The sequence below is a fragment of the Strigops habroptila genome, chromosome 4 (assembly GCF_004027225.2).
Source record: "Strigops habroptila isolate Jane chromosome 4, bStrHab1.2.pri, whole genome shotgun sequence".
NCBI classification, from domain to species: domain Eukaryota; kingdom Metazoa; phylum Chordata; class Aves; order Psittaciformes; family Psittacidae; genus Strigops; species Strigops habroptila.
This window is the reverse complement of record NC_046358.1, coordinates 22,346,580-22,370,033: the sequence shown is the minus strand read 5'-3', so window position 1 is coordinate 22,370,033 and position 23,454 is coordinate 22,346,580. Positions and strand designations below refer to the sequence as shown.

At 47.9% G+C, this 23,454-nt stretch overlaps 1 protein-coding gene across 9 annotated transcripts in view; it reads right to left on the bottom strand.

The window, feature by feature from the left end:
• Positions 1-3,979: 3,979 nt before the first annotated feature.
• The window catches only part of LOC115607398 (exocyst complex component 3-like protein 2), a 41,566-nt gene continuing 22,091 nt past the window's right edge, over positions 3,980-23,454 (bottom strand). For 3 of the 9 annotated variants that reach the window (XM_030484653.1, XM_030484649.1, XM_030484657.1), the window contains 9 exons: positions 22,406-22,523; positions 18,299-18,373; positions 16,073-16,173; positions 15,504-15,596; positions 14,033-14,165; positions 12,707-12,817; positions 11,081-11,239; positions 7,929-8,050; positions 5,868-6,373 (listed from right to left, as the gene is read on the bottom strand). In XM_030484653.1, coding sequence (XP_030340513.1) covers positions 6,193-6,373; positions 7,929-8,050; positions 11,081-11,239; positions 12,707-12,817; positions 14,033-14,165; positions 15,504-15,596; positions 16,073-16,173; positions 18,299-18,373; positions 22,406-22,523 — 1,093 coding nt within the window. In that variant the 3' untranslated portion in view covers positions 5,868-6,192. Of the gene's footprint in view, positions 4,178-5,867; positions 7,774-7,928; positions 8,051-11,080; positions 11,240-12,706; positions 12,818-14,032; positions 14,166-15,503; positions 15,597-16,072; positions 16,174-18,298; positions 18,374-22,405; positions 22,524-23,454 lie in introns of those variants that run through there. The other 6 variants (XM_030484648.1, XM_030484652.1, XM_030484651.1 and 3 more) reach the window with 6 other exon arrangements.

Sequence of the window (23,454 nt, the reverse complement as noted above, 5' to 3'; positions counted from 1 at the left end):
AGCCCATCTGGGCAGTACGTAATGGCCCCACACAGGCTGCCTGAGGCAGACACAGGCTGTCACAGAAGTGGATCCAATCCCTAAGGCCAATGCAATGGAGGTGGTGGGGAGGCACCCGGGGTGAGGGCAGAAACCCATCTTCTGCTGCCAATATGGCCTTAAGTCAGATTGCCAAGTAAAACCTTCTCCTGAAGCCCTTCACTGCTGCAGGAACCCCGACTGCTGCGGAGAGGGAAGAAATCAGTTCCCTGGGGCCTAGCTCTGCAGTTCTGCCTCTCAACCTCTCCTCCATGCACCCACAAGCTCTTTTCACAAAGTACAGACACATCCTGACAATTCTGCTCACCACTTTCTTTCACAATGTACCCACAAAACTGCTAGTTATTTGGCTGGCAGAAATATCTACATGTCCTGTGCACCTTACTTTACACCAGAATTCCCAACTTTCCGTTTTCCTGCAAGTCTCACACCCCAGAAAGGGGCCACTCACAGCCCATACCATTGCTGTCCCACACAGGCATATATCCCGATAATACCCCATAATAATAATAATACAAATAATAAACACAGAAGAGCCACGGCCCTTTCCGTGTCCCAGTGCCACTAGATGGCACCAGGCGTGTACCCTTTCCAGCCCGGGGTGTCCCCGGGGCCACTGCGGAAACCGGGGGGCCCAGCCCAGCCCGCGGTGCAGAGCAGGAGATGCTGGTGCCTCCTCCTCTTTCTTCCCGCACGGACCATGGGGTGATGGGGTAAAGGCGGATATTCAAGCATCAAAATCAAACCTTCAGCGATGGTTTTGGGTGTTTCCCCATGGGGGAATTACCTGTGGTGGCTTTTGTCGTGCTGCCATTCCCACCCAGGGGTCGGGCATTGCTCCCAGCTGGGTGCTGGCAGAGCCCGAAGCAGGGGAAGAAAACCCCAAAGGTGGGTGCAAGTTATTCCGGTTAATACTGGGATCAATGTACGAGTTTCACACCATGGAAGGCTTCCCTTGGGAAGAGGGAGGAAAGGGAATAAAACACAATTTACTGTGTCATTTTGGAATCAGCAAGAGGCTTGCCCTCTCTGAGGTCTCAGGGTTTTAGGGATTGATTCTCCTCATGCTCATTTGCTATCCAACAGAGCTCAAGTGTGTTCCAGATCCTCAGTATTACCTGTTTATTCACCATTAAGCCCTCCATTCACTGTCACGCACCCTTGGCAAAGCCACTAAGCAAACCAGGGAAGCGCAGGTGGCAGCTCAGCAAATGTCAGGTCTTTCCTCAGACCTTGCAGCGTAATTAAGGAGCGTCTGTTTTCCTCTGTCCTCAGCACTGAGCACTGAAGGTGACCCTCCAAGATGGGAGCTCAGATGACGGGGTGGCTGGCAAGGCTTTGCGACACGCAGCACTTCAAAGCAAAGCCAAGCCAAGCCCGGCCCTGAGCAGTGTGGGGGACATGGGTGACAAATCATTGCTCATCATACAACCTGTTGGCCCAGTGCAGAGCCAGAGGGGTGATGGACAGAGAGCAGCTCCCAAAAAAGCCAGCACATCAAACCACCAGCAGCAGCGCATCACTCCTTGCTGCCCAGGGCACATCCAGCTGGTGGGTGAGCATGGCAGTGGCATGACCCTGATACCAAGGGGAACCCAGTGAAACCCGGGGTGCAGAGGGAGTGGGAGAGGGTCTTTGTGCAGTGAGCCTCTGGGTGCTGAGCTCTGGGGGATCCTGTCCTGCTCACAGCAGAGGAGCCGCTGGACATGAGGACAAGTGGGAGATGCTCAGCATGGCTCCATGGTGGCCCTGGCAGGCTGAGGGCAACAGCAGTGCTGCTCCTGTCCACATCCCAAGACCACAAGATAATCCTGCAGAAGGATCCTGAGTATGACCCTGCTTCTCAGTCCTCTGCAGAGAGCAGCACAAATCCCACCCAAGTGCTTTAACCCCAGCCTAGGGTGAAGGCTAGAAAGGAGGAGGCTGGGTTGCTTGGGAAGGTCAGGGCACACAGCGGAGTGGCTTAAAATGCCCCCAAACAAGGGAAATCCCTCATCCCCCTTCCTTGCAGCCTCCTTCTCCTCCCTTATCACCCCAGATACCTGAGGGAGTGACCCAGCATCCCCTCTGCCACTGCCTCCCCTCCCGGGGAGCCACCCGGACCCTCTCCCCACACCATCTGCTCTCCCCAGGCGACCTGCAGGTGGAGGAGGACATCCCTCCCACACCATCTGCCTCCACGCCAGGTGACATCTCCTCATCACCCCCCGTGCCCACCCCAGCCAATGTCCCTGGGCCCTCTGGCTCTGAAAACCTCATGTGTGCCACCAGTGCTAAACCTCCTGGGAAAATTCAATTCTTTACTCACCCTCTTCATCACTGGATGCTAACACACAGGGTGCAGAAACTTGCTGCTAAGAAACCTTACTGAAAACAGTGCTTCTCTGCACACACACAGGGCACAAGGTGCTGCCCGTCCCCTGCCCGCGCAGCGAGGACAGCCAGCACAGCAGCAGCCGTGATGGCACGGGGCTGGTCCTCATCCATCTCATCCCAGCATCAGTAGTGCCGAGCCCAGCACTCCCTATGGTTCCCAACCACTGCTTGCAAGCAGAACATACCCTCATCTGACCATGGATGTCATCTGGCAGAGATGTTACACAGACATCGATGTGTATGTGGCAGGAGCCATTCACATGCTGTGGGATTGTTTTTAGCCCAACCATGATTGAAATGCCAGAGGGGCTTTTATTTTCTCCGGAAGGTTCATTGTTTGAAATCCCACCAGCAGAAGTTGACTCTGAGCCCGCAGTCCCAGTGGAGTCTGTCATCCTTCCTGCTCTTGAATGTGCAATAGGTGGTAGAAGAGGGTGCATGGCAGGGCTGGCACCCTTGGAGGGCAGGGTCCGCCCAGCCCCACAGCCTGACCCACACCCCCAGCCAGGCTGCAGCTCCACCAGCTCCCCACGTCCTGGAAAGGTGTCACTGAAGCTGCAATGGCCATATCCTCATATAAACTGCAAGGGACACAGGAGAGGAGCCTTTGGGGCAGGCATGCAGTCAGGCCACAGGACAGCTCTTGCTGACCTTTAATGATGTGAGGGATGAAGTGCAACAATGTCTAGGCCTCATAGTGCCCCGAAAGCTCACAGAGGGCACCCTGGATATAGAGCACCCTGTTGCCCCTTTTCTTGTTGGGGAAGCAGATTTGAGGGGGAACGGCTGCTCAGAAAAGCAGTGGCACTTCTGAGGTAGGAGAGCTCTGTTACTTGTTTACATGGCCAAAGAGGAGCGGTAATGGCCTACATTAACACAATAGCAAAGGAGGGCCTTGAACCAAATCCAGCTTGGAGGTTGTGACCAGTCCATAGATAACTGGGAAGAAAAGTCAGTGTTTTCCCAGTAGAACTGCCTATTTACATCTGAAAACAGCACAGACCTTGCCCAGAGGCTGGGACAAACATCTCCTTTCACTGCCTGCTTCCCATGAGGCTTTCCCCTCCCTCTCCAAGAGGAAATTTCCAGTAACTGAGGTATAAAAATCAATGTAAGACTCTGCTCCAGAGCTGTAAAACTCATATGGGAAGACCCTACCCCACAGCCACAGCAAGCCGCCCCCAAAGCAGGTCACAGCCTTCGTGTATGGGAAGCGAGAGAAGAGGCAGCTCTGTCTGCACCCCTCCTGGTGCAGGGCTTTGGGGGTGTGGATCTAGGTGCCCAAACCTGCAGGCACCACCAGAACTATGGCCTAGGCAGGACTCCCTAACAGAGGGTCCCGGGTCCCTGGGGAAGTCTGTGATGCCATGTCATTTGCCATGATGCTATGTGCTGCAGCAGTCCCTGGTTTCATGTGAGAGCGCATGAAACAAGGGATGGAAGCAAGAGAGAAATTTGGCAAGGGGAGAGCTCCCTCCTTCTCCACACACCACCATGCCATATCCTGGGAATAACTACCAGGACTCAGCTAAGTGCCAATCTCTAGGTAATTTTGAAGGAATGTCTTTCCACCATATTCCATTCATCTTCCACCTGGACTCTGCATAGAAGATTAGGATTTGGGCCAGATGGTTTTCCTGCAGAAGTGCAGGAATTGTTCTTCCATAGCTGTCAGGTTTCTCCATGCATCATGCTGCATGAGCTGCTGAAGATTTCAAGGAGCTGTGACTGCAGACACTGCACATGGAGCGAGACAGCAGGCCTGAGGGAAAGTAAGAAAAAAGCTGGGTAAGTAAGTATCACTGAGCAGAACGTGCAAGAATCACCACTCCTTCTATGCACAGGCTCTTGCATGAAGCTGTATCAACATTTACCTGCCGAAAATCTCCAGTTCTTGGGCTACTCTGGCTAACATAGTCAATGGGCCCACAGCTGTGGGCAACATCCCTGCTGCTTCCTGTCCACTCCAGCCAAACTAGCTCACTCCTTTTCTGGGGGTCATTTCATGCTAACATGAAACAACCAAAGACAACACTTTTCCAAAGTTTTCCCACTTCCACATACAGAAGGGACAAATATGAGCAACTACTGTGTCCCTGGCTGGGAGAAAGCAGATGATCCCCGATGTACCTGCAGGTCACACCCCAGAGTGGAGCAGCAAAATCACAGGGCTGGGATGGAAGGAGGAAGGTGATCTTCCTTTGAGCACATCCCATAACTGCTTTCACCGCTACTGCTACCTCTGAGCTCGGGTGAAGCTGCCAACCTGTGCTACACACGTGCTTCCACTACACTGCAGACTCGGCCAGGCCTTCTGGGGTTGAGAGCCTATTTACCCAGGGGATTTCAGCAAATAGGAGATTATCTGACTTACAGTGTTTTAAAAACACATTCCTGAATATCTCTTCTAAAGCGAAGGTGATGCCATGGGTAATTCCTAGTTAAAGGAGGGTATAAAAGGGGGTAGCTCATAGCCAGTTCATTATATCCCAATCAGTCTTGATTAGGAAGGGAAAGCTGTGCCCTTATTAATCATTTCTCTAATTGCTTTCTCTCCGTGCTACCAGGGTAGCCCGCTGCCTCCTTGTGCCTGGAGGCCCCGAGGTCAGAGCTCAGCATAACTCATCCCTGATCTGCCAACATGGAGAACTATAAATAAATGGTGACACCGGAGAGCAGAGGAGGAGGTGGAAAGGGACTGTGCTTCTCAACCTGAGATACTCAGTCTAGTCAGCTTATCCAGCACAAGGTGACTGGTGACAATCTGTAAATATTAATCAAGGGGGGGATATTTCTGATAGCTGAGGGTTCTGGCCTAGCAAAGATAAAACAAAATTCTCTGGCTCTTAGCTGGAGCTGGACAAATTTGGACTAAAAAGAAGTTGCAGATTATTTAAAGTGATGCAAACAGCTGCATGTTCTCCACTAAGAAGTAGTTTTAAAACCTGAGGACCTACTTAGTTTCAAGATCTGCTGCAGCTTATCCCCTAACCTCCCTCTCCTCACCCCCAAAAAAGAGCCCAATTTGTGACTGCGAAGGAATCCCTTGGGAAACTGAGAGGCGATTGCAGGTGATCCGAATGAGCCCTGGCAATTCATGCCAGGGGATTAAAGACCTTATAGCAACAGTCATCCCTCTGACTTTGATCCCTCCTCCCTTCTGCTACCGGCTGCTGCTGGCAGCATGAAGGGAGTGTGCTCGCCTCTGGTGCTCACAGCACAGTCACCTAAACAGGACCAAACCCAGCTTAATTAATACAGCTCTCATGGAGAGGGCTGCAGTGGGGCTCACATATCCCGTCCCTTGGTACCAGGGAAGCAGGAGGACCACTGAGGAGAAAATCCCACAGCATGCCCTGCTAGGAGGCAGCAGCGTTTGCCTGGGAGACCATGTGTGCTTATGCATGTGCTTATGCATCTTATGCACACATGTAAGAGCTGGGAGGGAAGAGATACTGCAGAGATACCTTGCTGCAGGGACACACAGACGGAGCAAAGGACAGGAAGGAAGAGCCCTGTCTTCTCCTCTGTCCCTGCTGTAATCTGAATCATACATCTAAGCATTCAGCACCCTGCACTGCCTACAACACAATGTTTCATGACGCAGAAATCTGCAGGTGGAGAGAGGGAAGTAGAACCAGCGTATACAGCAACAAGAACCTCAGCAGGTGATGCTACAGCCACAGTCGTTCCACTTCCCTGTAAGCAGGAATGCCTATGCCTGCACAGGTTCACGTGTTACACACAAGCAGGCTCACACTCACACACCTACCTTTGCTAACAGCAGAGGCAGCCACAGAGTCTGTATTTTCCAGGTTTTACTTCTATATCTGCAAAAAGCAAGTTTACTTCTGGTTTTGACTCCCTGCAATTACTGTGAAATGCCTCCAAGAGAGCAGCTCTGTCTTCTCGGTTGAGCGAGCCTTTGATGTCCAGCACTGCACTCAGATGTTCCTCCCTTTCCAAAAGGATAAGAAGGCAGGTCAGTGAATGAGTCAAGGAAAAAATCTTGCTTCCTACCACTCAGTTTTGCTGGACCAGACCCAAGACTGGAAACTGCTGAGCTGCTTTTTGACACCCTCTGGACACCTAACAAGGAGGAGGCCATATCACAAAAGCTGTGTGGGATATGGCTGAGTTCATGGGTCCCGAGCCTAGTGCCCACAACATCCCCATGAAATTGAAGGAATCTTCAGTTCAGGTTTCTCCTAGAAAAAGGTTGCATTTGAAATCTCCATTTGACCATTTGGAAGCATTTTTTATATCTTTCCTTGCCTCAAATGGAGCTACTTTTTGTTCATCTGGAAGGTTCTAAGATTTTTATTCTACATAGCATTGCTTTGCCGAGTGTGGCCACACATTTTAGTTTGATTAACAAACAGGGCAATTATATCCAAGCCAAACAGTTTTAAACATACAGGAATCTGCTGAAATCAAGGACTGTGCATCTACTCACACCAGGATGACCTCCTCTGAGATCTGGACCAAAATAATCTTCTGAGTACTTCCTATGCCCACTTCCAATGCTATATAACTATATATAAATATATAGTGTTATATATGTGTGTATATATATGCAAGAGAATAAGAATTGCTATGCTCTATCAGATAAGCAGCTTTTACTCAATAGCATCTTCAAAAGTAGTAAACACTTAGGAAAAGAATATAGAAACCAGATGAAGCATAACATGATCTCTCTGTCTTTCTTGGGGTTTTGCTTCTGGCAGTTTGCACTTTAAGGACTTCCTTCACTGGAGGTTATACCATGCCTGTCATGTTGAATAGGTACTGAAATAATTATCTACCACAAATTGTCTGCTTCCCATTTGAAGCTATTCACACTTTTGACCTTCACAGCATCCTGTGACAGAGCGCCCTATGCTGTAATCATGTTAACTTGGAAAAACACAGTCAGTAGCACAAGACATCAGAACAACAAATAGATGTAAGAAACCACAGACTTTGGAACAAATGCAGTTACTTGAGATCTCACCTTCTCTAATAAAAATTGGGTTTTCTTTCTGTGAACAGCTTCCTGTGGGAAATTGAAGTGTATATTCATGCTAAATACACCTAGAATTTTGTGGTGTAGTTACATAGATTACACTCAGAAAAGGATTGGTGAAGTATCAAAGCCAAACACCAAGTGCTTGGAAGGTATGAAATGCCTGAGTTAAGGATGTTCTTGAAACCTATATGTGGCACACGTGCGCCTGTAAATCGTCCATTCAGGTAGTATTCTTCCACAGCACTCCTGCTTTGTTGACAGCCATTTCATCCACCCTTCACCTTTACAAAAGGACATCTCAACTCCACTGGTTAATGCCTGGCAACGTTATAAACCATGTTAATCAGCATCTGCAAATAGGCAGCACTGAGTACATTCAAAGGTAAACATTGTGCCTGGCCCAGCACACTGCTAAATGTATCACAGGACTAATATTGCTGTAGGTCTTCTGGTGGCAGGTAATCGTGCAAGGACCTACAGAAGCCAAACCAATAGAAGACCTTACCTTAGATCAGGAAATTCTTTGAGAATGGGCAGAAGGGCTATTTTCATCCCCTCAGCATCGGAAGTTTGAATAAGCTCTAAAATTGCTCTTATAGGGTCCTTGAGGTGACTAGCTGCAGGACCCTGGGGAGAGAAGCAAAGGTGTGTTCAGGGTAAGGGAAGCAGCACACGTGTTAAAAGGTGGACTCGTATCAGACTGAGGATCTCGCTGCGTGGGTTAGGAGCTTTGCAGGACTGTCTGTGCATGTATAGAAGTCTGATTTCCCTCTAGAGTAGGAGACAAGAAACTGAGCTGTAGGCACAGACTGCTTCCAGGGTGGCTGGGTGACTGCCCTCAGCAGCCCAGAATCCCCTCCTGCATTTCCTTTGGCAAAGTGAGCAAATATACCTTACTATTCCCTACATTGCCTGCCCTGTCAAGGCCATTTTGCCCTTTGGGAAGTGTTTTGCTTCCAGAAGAGGTAAGCATAGCCCTGTACCTTTGTGAAAACAAGCTCTGTTGGCCAGACACGCTGGCATTTCTGCTGCCCTGGAGCAAGCCCAGGGATGGAAAAATGACCTTGGGGAGAGGCTGAGGGGACACAGATCCTCTAACAGCAAAACAGAAAAAATGGGAAGCAGGGCTGGACACTGTAATATGACATGGCTGGTAGATGTGTATGGTCAGGTCCCTCTAAACTGGAGCACACAGGAGAAAGCCTCACCAAGAAACACACAGCATTTTTAGCAAAGCCGGATAAAGCAGAATGCAGATGAACTGCCAAGAGAGAGCTTCAGGTCTTGCTCACATTTTTCATTGGTGCAGTAATGCGATTAAATTGCTTCCCTGAATTATTGATGCCATCACGTCAACAGAGACTCTGTGACAAAGCAAACCTGGAGAACGGGCTGTCAAACTGGGGCAGGAGAAGCCCAGGCTTCCCTGATCTCCAAGGGGCATTAGAAACAGCAGACCAAATTCTCTGTGGGGCTCACCTCCGCACTGAATATAAATTGAAAATAATAATAAAAATATTCAAAGACAGTGTTCTCTCTCTTCCTCTGCACTGCAGACACACAGCACATCTAGCTCTGTGCACCGCACAAGCTGTACTCAGCTCCCAAGGCACCGATACCGCACAGCTTCATATTTGGCAAGCTCACTATTACAAAATGCTAATTAATTTGAAGTTGTCAGATTTAGTTAAGCACTATATAGACAGGCAAGGTCAGAAGTGAACAGCCTGCAATCTAAAAGGACAAAAAAGAGGTGTCTTGTCAGCAGTACTTAAGTGCCTCTGACATGTACTGCTCATCGGAGAGAAGCAACGTATTACCTAATGTGCTTTGAGGACAGAGGGGAAGGAAGAGCCTGAAGAGAGGGCAGAGCAGGGCAGGGAGCAGGTGCAGCCTGTGCAGCAACTGCACGATAAATTCAGTCCACAGCAGAGAACATATTTTGCATGCATAACCATGTACCTAATTTGATTGAGGATCAGGCTGTCCCCTGCAAATCAGTGCTCCCACTTCAAGTAAGAAAGCAAGCAGGCTGGGGATGCAAGGGAAGTAGTGCCAACTAGATGCAGACTTTTTCCACCCAAGCTGAATCTAGGGATTTAATAGATAATTAGATTCCCTGTATCTCCTTTACACTATAAAACCAGCTTTCCGTGCACATTACATCCAAAGCTGATGCTGAGCACAGCATTACTGGTAAACTTCAGAGTTAAGATTAGAGAATCCTGCTGCTATTCCCAGTGGCTCAGTTGCTCAAAGCATTGACTCATCTATGACTGATGACCCCAGGAGAGGTGGGTCTTCAGCTAAAACCACTGTCAGCTTCCAGCTTTCCACCACGAAACTAATGCATTAATTGTAATGAGTCTGACAGCTTTTTAAAGGAGCCTACAGACGATCATTTGGATTTCATTTTACTCATTGGACAAAGTAAGAATTGCTGACAAATGACTTGCAGGGGGACTCATCTGGGTGAAAATAGATTTCCAGTCCCTAGCACTTAAATGCACAAGTTGTGAAAATGGCTCAGAATTTTTGAAAGTATTAAAAACAGTAAAGCTGAGGTCTTTTATTTGCTATGTCACTTCTGAGTCCTGCTACCAGACTGACTTTGCAAGCATTAGCATGGTGCTCGGTCCAGCCTCTTACAAGGTGATATGCCTAGGCACTCTCAGCCTGTATTTACAAAAGAGCTGTGCCAGGGCACATTGCACTGCAGTGATTCTCCAGCTTGATTGAGTGGCAGCAGGGGGGGATGCTGCTGGCATTGCAGTCCTTGCCCTTGGGTAATCAAGGGACCGATGTGACAGCCTGGTGGCATCCGCAGATGCTGTGTGCAGCACTGCCAATTACACCAGATTATGAATTAAGCAGAGAGACTTTCTTAAGCTTCCAAAGTCGCTTCTGCAAATCAGACCTCACATTTTTCCACAATTTTCTTTGAAGGTGTGGCTCTGCTTTTACACCCCATCTATCCCTTCTGCAATACATCTTTACCTCCTAATGGTGAGTTTTCTCCTGCAGGAAGACTCACGCCTCCCTGTGCAGCCGTCACCAACCACAACAGCATCAGCATGTTTCCGCCCATGAGGAAATGCTGCAGCACAGGAAAATGGCTCATGCAGCAATCAGCCCAGCTCTGAGGGGCTGGGAAAGGCCTGTGGGGAGGGAGGAGGCTGGACGGAAGGGTAACAATGCACACACCATGTCCAGGGAGGAGCAGTCATACAGGGCAATCCACAGAGAAGGTGAAGATGTGGGGCAGTGGATTTGGTTTATCAGTCCAGAGGCTAAAGGGAAAGTACGGGGGGGAACACAGCTCTTCCTCATCTGCACCCCCATGGCATGTACCAAAGGCTTGCCTGGGGTTTCTGGCGGCTTTGGAGTTGTCACACCGACTCAGAGGAGCTCGCCTCATTCTTATGTCAGTGGCAGGAGTGCAAAACTTGTCTCCTCTAGTCACACATTTCAAAACTACAAACTAACAGCTTCTGGCAGATCAGAAGGGCCGTCAGCACATCTGATTGTCATTTCTGTGAAGCTGGATACCACTGTGGTAAGACCTCTTAAGCTTTTCTGTTGCTTTCAGAGCCTTTTCCTCTGCTGGTACTGTTCTTGATGACAGAGAGCAAAACTGTAACCATATCAAAGACTTACTAAGCATTCTTTAAAGATGGCTTGCAGCATCCTATGATCTTCTTCCATCTTGCTGACAATCGTCCTCCTCTGCGCAGAAGACGGTTTCCTGAAAGTGGTCAGGAGGGCCTGCACATACTCTGCAATAACAATGGCGTTGACAGCCTTGACGAGGGCCTGCTCCAGAGCAAAGACACACAGATTAACTTCCCTGTACTGAGCAAGGACCAAATCATACCTATATGGCTCTGACCAGCGTAGACAGTGGGTCCATGCAGATGGCTGTCCCATTTCTTTGCTTAAGTATCTCTTTAAAATGCCTGGTCTAACACATGGAATACCTCCAAGCTGTATGCGGATGACATAAACATTGATGATAAGTGTGGAGGCATCCAACCAAAAGTAATGCGACCAGTTAGCTGACCCAGAGGTCACTCACGCTCCAGAGCAGCAGCAACACTTGCCTTAGCTAACCAACACATCACCTGGGGACAGCTTGGACTACAAAGCCAGATCCAGCCTCCCTGGATCATCCCCACCAGACACGGCCCAGGGCCATACCCTTGGGCACACAGTTGTGGCTGGGCACAGAGAAATCACATGGGCAACTCTGAGCCACCCACTACCTGCTAAGAAACCTGGGTGCCAAGATCATGCAGTGCCCAAAAGGGAGAGGGAAATTTCTAAGGGGAGATGGGCCGCTGCACAGAAACCACATTTCATTAGCAATTGAAATCAGAGGAGTGTTAGGCTGCAGTCCAAAGGTACAGGAAATCCCCAGCCCTGTCCAAAACAGACAAAGCAAGAGACAGACAGCTCTGGCACAGTGCTCCACCACCAAGCTGCTGCTTGCCCCAGCACTAATGTGACATCATGGCCAGTGATCTGTCATAATCTGACATAATGTCAGGATCTGAACAACACCAGAATAGCTTCTATTTTTTTTTTTTTTTCTGTTCCATTAGTTTTTTCCACATTTCAAACTGTTAATTAAAATCAGCACTGACAAAGAGCCTGCAGACCTGGGAGTCCAGTGCTTAGGGGACATGTGTGGCACAGGTAGCAGCAGCAAATCCAACCTGCATGCAAAAGAGAGTACCCTGGGTACCAGTCTCATTACTGAAGAGATAGACTCAAGGGTCTTGTGGAGACTCTAGAAAAAATGTTAATGCTACTTTAAAGGTCAAAAAACTCAAGTACTCTGTGAGCTTGTTCTTTGCCAACTTTCTGCCTGAGAGACTGTGTCCTTTGGGGATCTGGACCTTTCCCTTCTCCTTGTGTCCGCTCTCCATCAAAGGCATGAATACTCCTTACAACTAATGTTGAAGCACATTAGAAGCTGAGAAGATTTCCAATACAATGGTATTTGGGAAATACATTCATTTTCCACATCTCTCCACTTGGTTTCTCTGCTGAGAGTACAGAAAGGTCCTAGTTGCCACAGTGAAGACAATATCCAACTCCGTTACATAGAGGAACTGGACTGAGACCACTACGTCTTAAAAAGCTCTTTTAACAACAGACAAAACTGTAGTTTAGATTAATTTTCAAATACTGTGCCATCCAGAGGTTCAAGGACTAGGTTCGAGGAAATTTTGGTAATTTCCTGGGTAATATCTTGTTCTTACTTTCTTACTTATTTCTTACCTCATACATGTCTGTCTTTTTCTTCCCAAATGCCAAAAAACTTTGCTTTAAGGATTCAACGATGTTGTCAAAAGTGCTGTCACACTTTCTGAAGTGCTCCTTCAGTGTTCCCTGAGGAAAAGGGACAGACAGAGTCAAAGGGTGCACATGTAGAGACACCACACAGACAACAGACATGGACTATTGTGCTTTTGCTTTTTCCGCACTCGGAAACAGACTCCTCCATGAGCTGCAGCATCCTGTGCCTTCATTTCAAAGAAAAGAAAACATTAAAGAAAGAAACAATTCAAACTCAAGAAGGATATATTAAGTTCTTAAGCCCAAACCTAGAACACTGAAAACTATAAAAAATGGGTGACAATAGCTGTAATCTGGGAACTATGTAAAATGTGCCCCTATGGATGGTGAATGCAGGAAGAGCCAGCCATTCTGCACCCTTCTGCTCTGGCATCCTGCTCCCAGCATGGCCATTGCCTCTTATTCAGTGAGAAAGTATAGGGATCATTTAGCAGGCAGGCAGGGAATGATTCAAAGCCGATGTCAACACAGCCAGAGAAGGACTGAAAACCTCATCCCTAGGTCTGCTGTTCCTCCCCAGGGTTGTCCACGCTCCCTGTCAGAACCACCTCCAGCTCCCACCTTGACACATGGGCCCATGGGACAGGCTGGCAATGAGCTCTGGAGACTAAAACTGCACAGTGTGGCCAGGGTTTCTTTTGTCATTTTCCTCTTGCTGCCATCAGCATGCTTGAGGGAGCCTGTGCAATCAGCCTGAAGATGCTCAGGGGAGCTTCCCAAGGAAGCGTACACAACCACATGATATTAGGAACCTGCAATTGTGTGTTGTCTAGACATGGAGCACCAGATATGAAGATGGGCGTCTGGGCCAATAGTCTAATATTAGAAAGTATGAAGGGAGGGGAACTTATCCCAAGGGAGGGATAGATTTCTGGTCAGCCTTCTCTATCTACATCCTGACTACCCACCACAGCCTCGGGCTCTGTGACTTACCACTGCCCTGGGAAGATGCCCGGCTGCTGGGGATGAGTAGATACCAGCTGAAGTTCAACCCTTAGGGTCTGGGTGCTCAGGAACACCATGAGGTGCCCATTTGTAGCACAACAGCAAATACTACCAATAGTGGAACTGGGACCCCAAAAAGTGGTAAAGATGAAGCTGTCAATATACAGCTCAGACAAGGCAGAGGAGCTACTGGGCCTGAAGATCAAACTATGGTTTGACTCTTTCCAAATGAGGACATGAGAGTGAAGTGCATGTCTGCCAAACAGTCTGAAAATATTCAGTGTTAACATGGGTTTCCCATACCTTGACTTTAGAAGCAACTGTCTGCAGAAAATGCTCTGTAATCTCATCTTCCATCCTGTCTAGAAATCCATTTACCTTAACATCCTGACCAGTGCTGGCACTGCAAATGTATGTTAGCTTACACCAGACAGCCCTGTCAAAAAAAGGATATGGAAAGTATTGATTATATGAAATCAATGAAATCAGGCTGTTCTCTCAGATCAAAACTCTTCCTACTGTAACCAACACATCATTAAATTGAACAGACACATGCTCAGGTCCAGGTCTAGCTCAGTGGCTTGCATATGTGCACCCCCATCTTTTGGATGGCTTTCATTAAGATACTGCCACAAGGACTCAAAAGCTCAATGCACACAGATGCCACTTGTACCCATCAGTAGTGAGATTAGGTAAAAATTCAGTATTTTCAGAAAGGAGTAGGCATGAAAGGGCCTTGACAAATGAGGCTGGGTGAACACCCTGTGTGCCTCTGGCACCCTACAAATACAAGACAAGCAATTATCTTCCATCAGAACAGCCCTCAAGTCAGAAAATCCTGGTTAAACTGGTCACCAGCTTGAAACTGGACATTTTGCTGTCTGGAAAAGCTCAGTGTATAACTTCACTCTCAGTATCACTGTAAAGAATTACATAAAAGAGCCTCATAAGTATTCAGCTTAGGATTCAGGATCAGCAACATGCAAATACAACAAGCAAAACTCAACACAAGGCTCTGATGTCAACTAAGCACTGTGCATATGCTGGATTTGGGCATTTTGCTGACTCCAGAGATCCCCAGATAATTTTACACAGGAGGAAGAGAAACAACCTTTTCTCCATCGCTGCAAGGAATTCTGAAATTAGCTCATAGGTGCAAACAGCCTCCCCCATCCTTCTGCTCTTTATTGCTTCCCTCCTTCCTAGCAACCCCAGGGAAAGCCTGTCATGTTCAACTGGGTTTCTTTCACTCAGCAAAGCACTTAAGCTTGGGCTTACCCTGAAGTGCGCTAGCACACGCATCTCAGTGCAACATTTAAGAGGCTTTCCTAATGAAGGAGAATGAGGCCAGGGAAAGGAACCACACCACAACACATGGCAGGGCTGGCCAGGATAATGTCCCCACATGCAACACAGCATTGCTGCCTGCCTCAGTGGCATGGGCACCAGGAAGAGTGAGATGGTGGACCACAGGCTATGGCCCCTGCAGCTGCAGGGCCTGGGAGCAGGCAAGATGCATGATGCTGCCAAGGCCCTGCAAGTCATGGCCCTGGCCACAGGCACAGCCCCTACCTGAGTCTCCTTCTTGCTGGGGCAGCACTGAGGGGTCTTGCTGACCACAGCTGGCTCCCTCCATGCTTAAGGGCTGGTGTGCATGGGGTTGGATGGCCAGCTCCTCCATGGAGGCAAGGCTGACCCCATAGCCGAGTTAGAAGAAGATCAGACAGCAGAAAATTCATTTCATTTCCCATGCCACTGGACTCTGCTTTCTAACCTGAGAATGCAGCAGTTCTCCAGGATCCATAAGCCACTGCAGATCCCTGAGCAGCCATCGAGCTGGAGAAAGTTTCTTACTTCATTTTCATAGCTAAATTAAAACAGGAAGATACACCTTTAACTGGCGTGCTTCATTACTCATCTGACAGCATTAGCCCAGCAGTAAACAGAAGAAATATTCCACGACTATTTGTCTTTTTAGCATGCACAGTTTCACTTCCCAAGATGGGATCTACAGCAGGACCAAGCCTGGACAGTGGCCACATGGCTGCCCTTCTTTCTGGTTGTTTTTAGGTCTGAGCCTTTCCAGAACATCCCTCAAGGCTTTAACCTGCCACAACAAGTCCAGGTGAACTTTGTTCCCTCAGTTTTACTCCAACAGCAAACGCTGAGCACATAAACAGCAATGAAGTGCTGTCTCTCCAGCAACAGCTGGATGAGAAACCACCATCAAACTAAAGAAGGGCAATGGCAGATCCAGGTGAACAGCGCATTGCCAGTTGCTTTATCAAGATTTCTTTTCAGCACTGAGGAAGTTGCCAAGGAGGAAAACAGCATCCTTCCTACCTCTCCAGGAACCTCAGGCACTCCTCCAGGCACACAGCTTCCACCTTCTCGCTCAGGCTCTCACTGACACGCCAGGCAGCCTCCATCTTCTCTGTTAGTATCTGTGAATTTCAAGGCATGAGAAGTGAGCAGAATAAAGCCATTTGTTCCCTATGCAGTGAACAGGAATACATCCCATCCCTCATGCTGCTGCACATCCCTCTGCCTTCTAGGCAACAACTTCGGTTTCAGTTTTGAGAGCCCTTGTGGAAATCAGAGTAATTTTTAGGAGCCTGATTTTAATGCCTGATCCTCCACCTTTGCTACCGTTGCTTTCATTGCAGCCAACAGGCTGGAGTCAAGTCCTGTGCTTGGGGGAAAAGCCTGTCCCTACAGATGTTCTCTGCTAGCCATGTCCAGCCTGGCAGCTCAGCTCATACGAAGACCTGCTATCTGTGGGAGCACCCGCACTTCTGTGTGACACCCTGACAGATAAACTTGGGTGCAGATGCTATAAAGAAGGTTAGGCAGCTCTCACTGCCCTGCTCCTCTGCCAGGGTCCCCACCAGGGGTGCCTGAAGAAGACAGGCATCATCTCCCCAGCCACCACCGCTCCCGCTTGACACAGAAATGCATGTTAAACCCTACAGCACCCATCTTACCGCACTGACCCCAACTGGGTGGCCCAGGTGCCTGTGGGAGGTGGGCTGTGCCAGACAGCCGAAAATCTACTCCATATTGGGCAGCCTGGAGCAGGTGGGAACATAATGCTGCCCATTAGTTGCTCCATGGAAACAAAAGCTTGCAAGGGGAGAAGAGCCAGATGGCTAAAAGGAGACAGATGGATTCATACACTTTGCTCTCCCAATGCTCTGGGAAGCGCCAGCCACAGACAAAGGGTGACTCACATCAGGAATGGGTTTTTCCACTGCTCGCAGCAGATGTAAAAGTTCACCCAAAAGGACGGGATAAAATAAGCCACCCCATAGTGTCAGGAAACCATGGCTGATGAGTTTCCATGAAACCTTGTTCATTTTCTATCCGATCTGTGTCAGCCTGAGAAAATTGAGGAGAAGGTAATTTCATAAGACTTTCCTATCTATCCAGGCTTTTCCATCACCTGCCCCAGAGCGTCCTAGCCTGTCAGTTACATACACAACAGAGCAAAGTCACTCATGCTGAAGCGTGGCCAGATGTTGTAGATATGAGGACCACAGCATTCAAACCAGGCTTTGGCCTGATCCCTGTTAGATACCTTTGCTCTGTCAGTCAGAAGCAGGAAATAAAAACCCTAGAGGCTACCCTAGCACAGGTACATCCCTGAGTGCATCACTGCTCTGCCACTCCAATGGGCATGGGGCAAGGTGAGGAGGGAGCAGTCCCCTCTGTGAGCTCTGCACTTGGTGCCTGGGTCTGAGTTGGGCCAGAAAAGCCTCTTTTTGCCAGACAAAGCTGTATCCTTACAAGGAAGGCCAGCTGCTCTTGATCTGCAACGCCTACCACCAGCCTCCAATGGGGTGCCTGAGGTTGTCTGCCATCCCAAAAGACCATGGGGTTACTTCCCTCTCTCGTGACCTGAAACAGGACTGCCACTGTGGTGGTGACAGCAGAGAAGAAGGATACAGTCACGGCAGCCACAGCCTGTGTCTGATCTCTAGCATCACTTGAGTCCACATGTAAACTCCAGGATTCATTTTAAGCCTTCTGAGAGTCTTGATCTGAATGCCCTCTGGCCATGGTATGTACTGCTCATACACCAGCAGAGCATGCTTCTGCGGTGCCCTTTGTGCACTCACCTTCACTGTGCTCTGCAGTAGTCCCTTGCACTGCCTAGCCCATCAGGGCAGCAGTCACATTTGCACTGCCAGGTATGGGGACCTGCCATCGGCTCAACAACTCTCACTGGTTTTATAGAAGTGCTCTGCAGAACATACACCATGACTTCCCAAAAGGTTATATGAAAATCCAGGTGAATATATGAAAGCGCGACTTCAGCTAGAATCAGCTCGTCTCAGACTCATCCTTTTTTACTTAGCTTAGCTTAGTTCTCTTTACATATGCACAAGACAAAAACAAGTCTGGGAGCAAAGAGATGCAATTTAAGTATGGCAGCTAACTCGCAAACTTCTAACACATCAAGCTCAGCCCAAGTCATGCAAGACTGGGTCTTGCCAAATACCTACACAGTTGTGTGCAAAACCATGACTGCCCCAAAGTACGAGAGCTTTTCAGTTCCCTCTCGTTTACCTGAATCACTGCAGCATCTGCACAAGGGGGTTTCCCAATATCAAAGGCTTCTTTCAGGGCTCTCCCTACTTCCTTCTAAATATTAAAAGAAAACAGAAAAGAACAGTTGAGATACAATGGCATTCATTACGAGTTAGGTTTCCCAGCTTCTCATTATGCACTTGGACTAGATGAATTTCTGCCTCTATTTTTTTGGCTGTCTCATTTAAACCAAAGCCTGGCTATTTTCCAGCTGACCTAATAACATTGTTCTGTTTTGTTCTACATTGTTTGTTTGAGTTTAAACAATTCGCAGCTTCCTTTCATCCCAGTGTCAGCTCGGGTTATCTACGGTCCTCCATAGTTAGCTTAGCTCAAATGAAGGCGCCCACACAGCAAAACAACACTTAGACACAACTCTGTGCTGCCAGATACTGTAGCTGAGATTTTCCACCCTTCCTAGCTCCAACCAGCACACACATAAACCAGCCAGCGTTAATTAAAAGCATTCCCTCACTTGAGCTAGGGACTTGTGAGTGCCAAGAGGAGTTGGGTTAGTGTTTAAAGCTACTGTCATGGTGAGATAAGCCCCATGAGAGTGCATGACGGGAAACTTCCCAAGACTTGGCTGGCTTATGTTAGTTTGAATGGGCTGTAAAACCAAAACTAACACTGCAGGGAAAGGGCTCATTGCTTAAAACATGATCTGACCTTTATAGAAGCTTTAAACTCATAAGTCTGGGTCACTTATTTCTTCTTTCATTTCTCCATCTTCCTCCAAGGAAATAGAAAGAATGTAAAGTCTGATCTTCCCTTTCTGTCTTTGATCTTTACTGGCTGATGAATTAGGAAATTTGTGGCTGTCACTTCAGAATTTCATCAAAAGTATATTCAAAAAACTGCTCTGCATTACTCACTGAAAAGTGTTAATCAAAGAACATAAGCAGTTGTAAACAACCCAAGAAGAATTCCTTTCTCCCCGAGTGCCATCACCTGACTGTGAGCAACTGTGTGAACACAACATGCTGAGACAACACATCCCAGCTGAGCTGCACAAACACTTCTAGCCTGCCCCACTTGCACAGTAAAATGTGTCAGCTTAAGCCAACACGAAGATCTTGCTCCCCACAGGACAAAGCACGCATTTAGTTAGTAACTGCAAGGCAATAACTTGCTGAGCCACAGTACTTAGACACATCAGATGATGCATCTGAATTAACACGAGCACCTCAGGCACCAAAGCTCCAACGTGGAGAGGACCAGAATTTCTGCTGTAACAGGCCCAGTTTCCTCCTTGTTCCTCCCTGTCTGACCAAGACACGGTACCCCATGTTGTGAAGCTGCAGATTCATGGATGGCCAGCTCACTTGTGCTGACTGCCTCACCAACCACTTCCTCTCGGAAAATGCAGAGGGCTGAGTTATAACTCGGGTCCCTCATCTGTTTTAACACGTGCAAGAATTTAACATCCTTGAGACCCCTACATCGTTATCAAGCATGGTCAAAATTGGCTAAGATGCTCAACACGAGTCGGAGTGCACTGCCAACACACCAGCAGGCAGGGGGGCAGAACAACCACACAGCCTTATTCATTTGGGCAGCAGCAGGGCCTTAGCCCAAACTCCAAAGCACATGAACTTCTCAGTCCTCCTTTTGTCTACTTGAAAAAATGGAGGGAGGGAAAAAGACACAAACTCAAGTGATCCTTTGCAGGCCAGTGTAAACCCGCCTTGAGTTTTTGGCCAGGTGTGCATGTCTGGTCCTGTCATCTTCGTTTCTGGCCAAAGAGCCAGTTTTTAGCTGAGGCTGCAGAAGCAGGGGACAGAAAGTTCGTTTTCCACCTCTCAGTACCAGAACGAAGCCTGACATCATGCTGGAGGGTTTCCCTTATGCTCATGTCAAATTCCCCAGTACAGCAAGGGCACAGGTGACAGATCAGCACGCAATCAATGGCACCATCATTTCCAGTTCACCAACCTTGCAACCTCAGGAGGTGCAAAGCCCTCTGACCCTAGATATGTATGGGTTGAGGGAATGCCACCTGCATGCAGCACTGGCTGCATGTGAGTTCCCGACAGTGGTGTTTGGAAGTGGTTTTGAACCCCACGTGGCATCTGAGCTCTCAGCACCTTCAGATGCAGTCACAGTTCTCATCGCTCATTTCCGCTTAAAGCGCTTGTAGTTTGCACAGGTATCAGGCTGGCACTCCCAGTGACAAGCCAGGTATTCACAGGCAAAGCAAACCATAGCTTGTTTTGGTTAGTCTCTTTTCATTTAGAAAAACTTAGTCATCCACTGAAGTGACAAAACACACACCATGTGATTTACAGTCATGATTATACACTACAATCATGGAGAGATAACTGGATATTTGCTCAATAGCAGCTTCCTGTATATTTGGAATAATAAAGGGCTGGAGTATCCTGGAAGAAGAAAAAGAGGGATAAAACAGGTTTTATCAGCTATTCCACTGAGCTGAGTAAAGAGACATACATCATTTTTCCGTATGGAGTCAGCTCATCTCTACTTAATCTCATTAGCTTGAACCTGGAGCTGGCCAGGTTCAGCTGCCCAGGTTTGAAGCAAGCTGAGACTCTGCTGTGCTACACACTCCAGCAATTCCAGCTCTGTTTTCTATGCACAGCGTGGCACTGTGTAGAGCTGCAATGCTCTACATTCAAGGGGGCACAAAAAAAACGCGGCCACCTCAGGGCAGCATGGTACAACCATGGCCAGATCGAGGTGAGCCTGCTCCATGCATGGTGTATCAGGAGAACAGAAAGCCCATGGTTAAACAAAAGCTTTCTCCAACTGTTATATTGGAGTGAACTAAAAATATATATATATATATATATATAAAAAATTAAATTCCCCATCACAGTTAGTCAGCATCTTTGAGGGCTTGTCAATGACTCAGTGACTTGCTCTAAGGTAACCTTAGCACTACCCTGAGTAGTCATTTCCTTCAATGAAATATGTTCTAAAAACAGACCTTAAGAACATATGGTCTTCCTCAGGGTAATGATTAGAAACAGGCCATAGGGATGCTCAGTATTAAACCCTGAATTCAGCAGGTTTTAAGCATCCTGTCACCAGCCGGCACCTCTGTTTCCATGTTTTGTGACTACCTTCATGTTCTCCTTCAGGGAGTAGGTCTTGAGGAAAATCTCTGCAATTTAGAGTACTTTCCCTTGGGTGATTCAGCAGTTTGCCATGGAATTTCCCCTCCTCTGCTCCCCAGGGGCTGGTGGAAAGGGAAAGCAAGTGACACAAGTGTGGTAACTCCTGCTGCTGCATTTTGGCTTTAGCTGAATCTAAAAGGCCACGCTGAGTTTTCCAAATAGCATCGTTTCCCCTGGAGTTCTCCGTTGCTACAACACATCTTTCCTGCTTCATTTGTATTCCATGCACCTCAACAGCATTCTTCAAAGGGGGAGCTTTGCTGAGAAAAGAGATAGATCCTGCAGCCTTGGAGCTGAGGTCAGCAGAGAGATCACAAGGCAGGATGCCCTGCTCTGACCTTACTCGAGGGCTGTGCCGGGTGTGCAACAGCAGCACAATTGCTTGTGCTGGGCTCTAGAAATAATTGCTATAACCTCAGCAGTGTCAGTCCAGCAGGTTGGAGAGGGCTGTGAGGGGTCCACACACAGACAAAGCCTGCAGCCCCAATATCCTGCATAGCTGAGGCAAAGGGGATATAAAAAACCCAACCGTTGCACACTCTGGGCTCATTAACAGCTGGAGAGATGATGAATAGCATCTTGAAATGGCCCTCAACAAGGAAGTGGACTTCACCCATAGCCTCCCTTTCCTCCAGATACATTAGCTTCTGAGCAGAGTAGATTGCAGCAGTATGAAGGTGCATCAGCAGGATGAAGAGAGATTTGCAAATGTCCTACCATTTCTTTGCTAAGGAGCAATGTCAGGGCAGCATCTCTTTGGCAGAAGACAGTCATGGAGCTTCATTCTGGGCTCTGCAATGAAACTCGGCCAAGATGGAGAGCTTGGGCTCAAACACACCTGAGTCGAGCTAGCTCATTTAGCAAGGGAGCAGCTAATTTAACAATGGGAGTTTTAAAACCCTGGGAATAAATCAGGCAGATTGAGGTAAAACTCCTCAGTTCTTACCTGGGCAGCTGCAAGTAACTTTTCCTCAGTCTTCAAAACAATCCACAGGAGACACTCTACACCAAAGGAAAGGCTGTGCTGGGGGGTCTGCCTGGGTCCCAGACATGTCTCGCTGCCACTGCGTACAGAAACAAGAGCTCAGCCAGAGGGGCAGCTTCCCACTGGTCCACAGCCCATCACCCACTGGGCACCCCCTGCTTGGCACCACGCCAAGCAAATGGGGTGCCCTGCAAGCACCCAGTGGTGTTTGCAGTGTCAGGGCAGTTGCAACACGGTGTTTATCATAACCTTTTGCCAGCTACTCTTCTGCTGTTTCTTTTCCTTCTTCCTGTATTTGCTGCTGAATTACACCTTTTGCTCATTGTTTCCCTCTCCCCTTCCCTCATTGCTGCTGCTGAATTCCTCCATGGGCTTGGGCGGAGTCACCCAAGCACACTTTCATGGATGCACCATTTTACAAGTGTTACATATTCTCTCTGAATGGAGTAAGAAGCAGCTATATACCAGGACAACTGCAACTACACATGAGCTTTCATTAGGGTTACAACTGTACTCAAAGAGGAAAACCCAAATAGTTAAGTTTGGCATCTCTGTTGTTTTCAGTTCCACTCTCTTCACTACCTTTTGACCCTAATACAGTCATGGGCTGTTCTTCTTTTTTTTTCTTGAGGGAATTCAGCATTCGAATAACACATTTGTTCCTATCTTAGAGCTTTTCTTTATATATTTAAATTACATAATTATCCACCTCCAATTTCATGCAAGTTTTTAATATTTCATCAATCCATCAGTCTAAAATTTCACCATTTTAAAAGCAGCAGTAGAATGGATGCATCCTGGCCACACAACTCCCATGTTTCTGAGGACAGCACGCACCAGCATGTACCCACCACCCCGCCTCCCTCCTTCTGGAGCTGGTGAGGGGAAGACCCCACCTGATGAACTGCTAATCAAGCATTTATAAGTGTAATCAATACCAGGAACAAAGGATGGAATCTTGCATGGAAGCAATCAAATAACCCAAAAGGGCTGAAAACTATTAGGACATA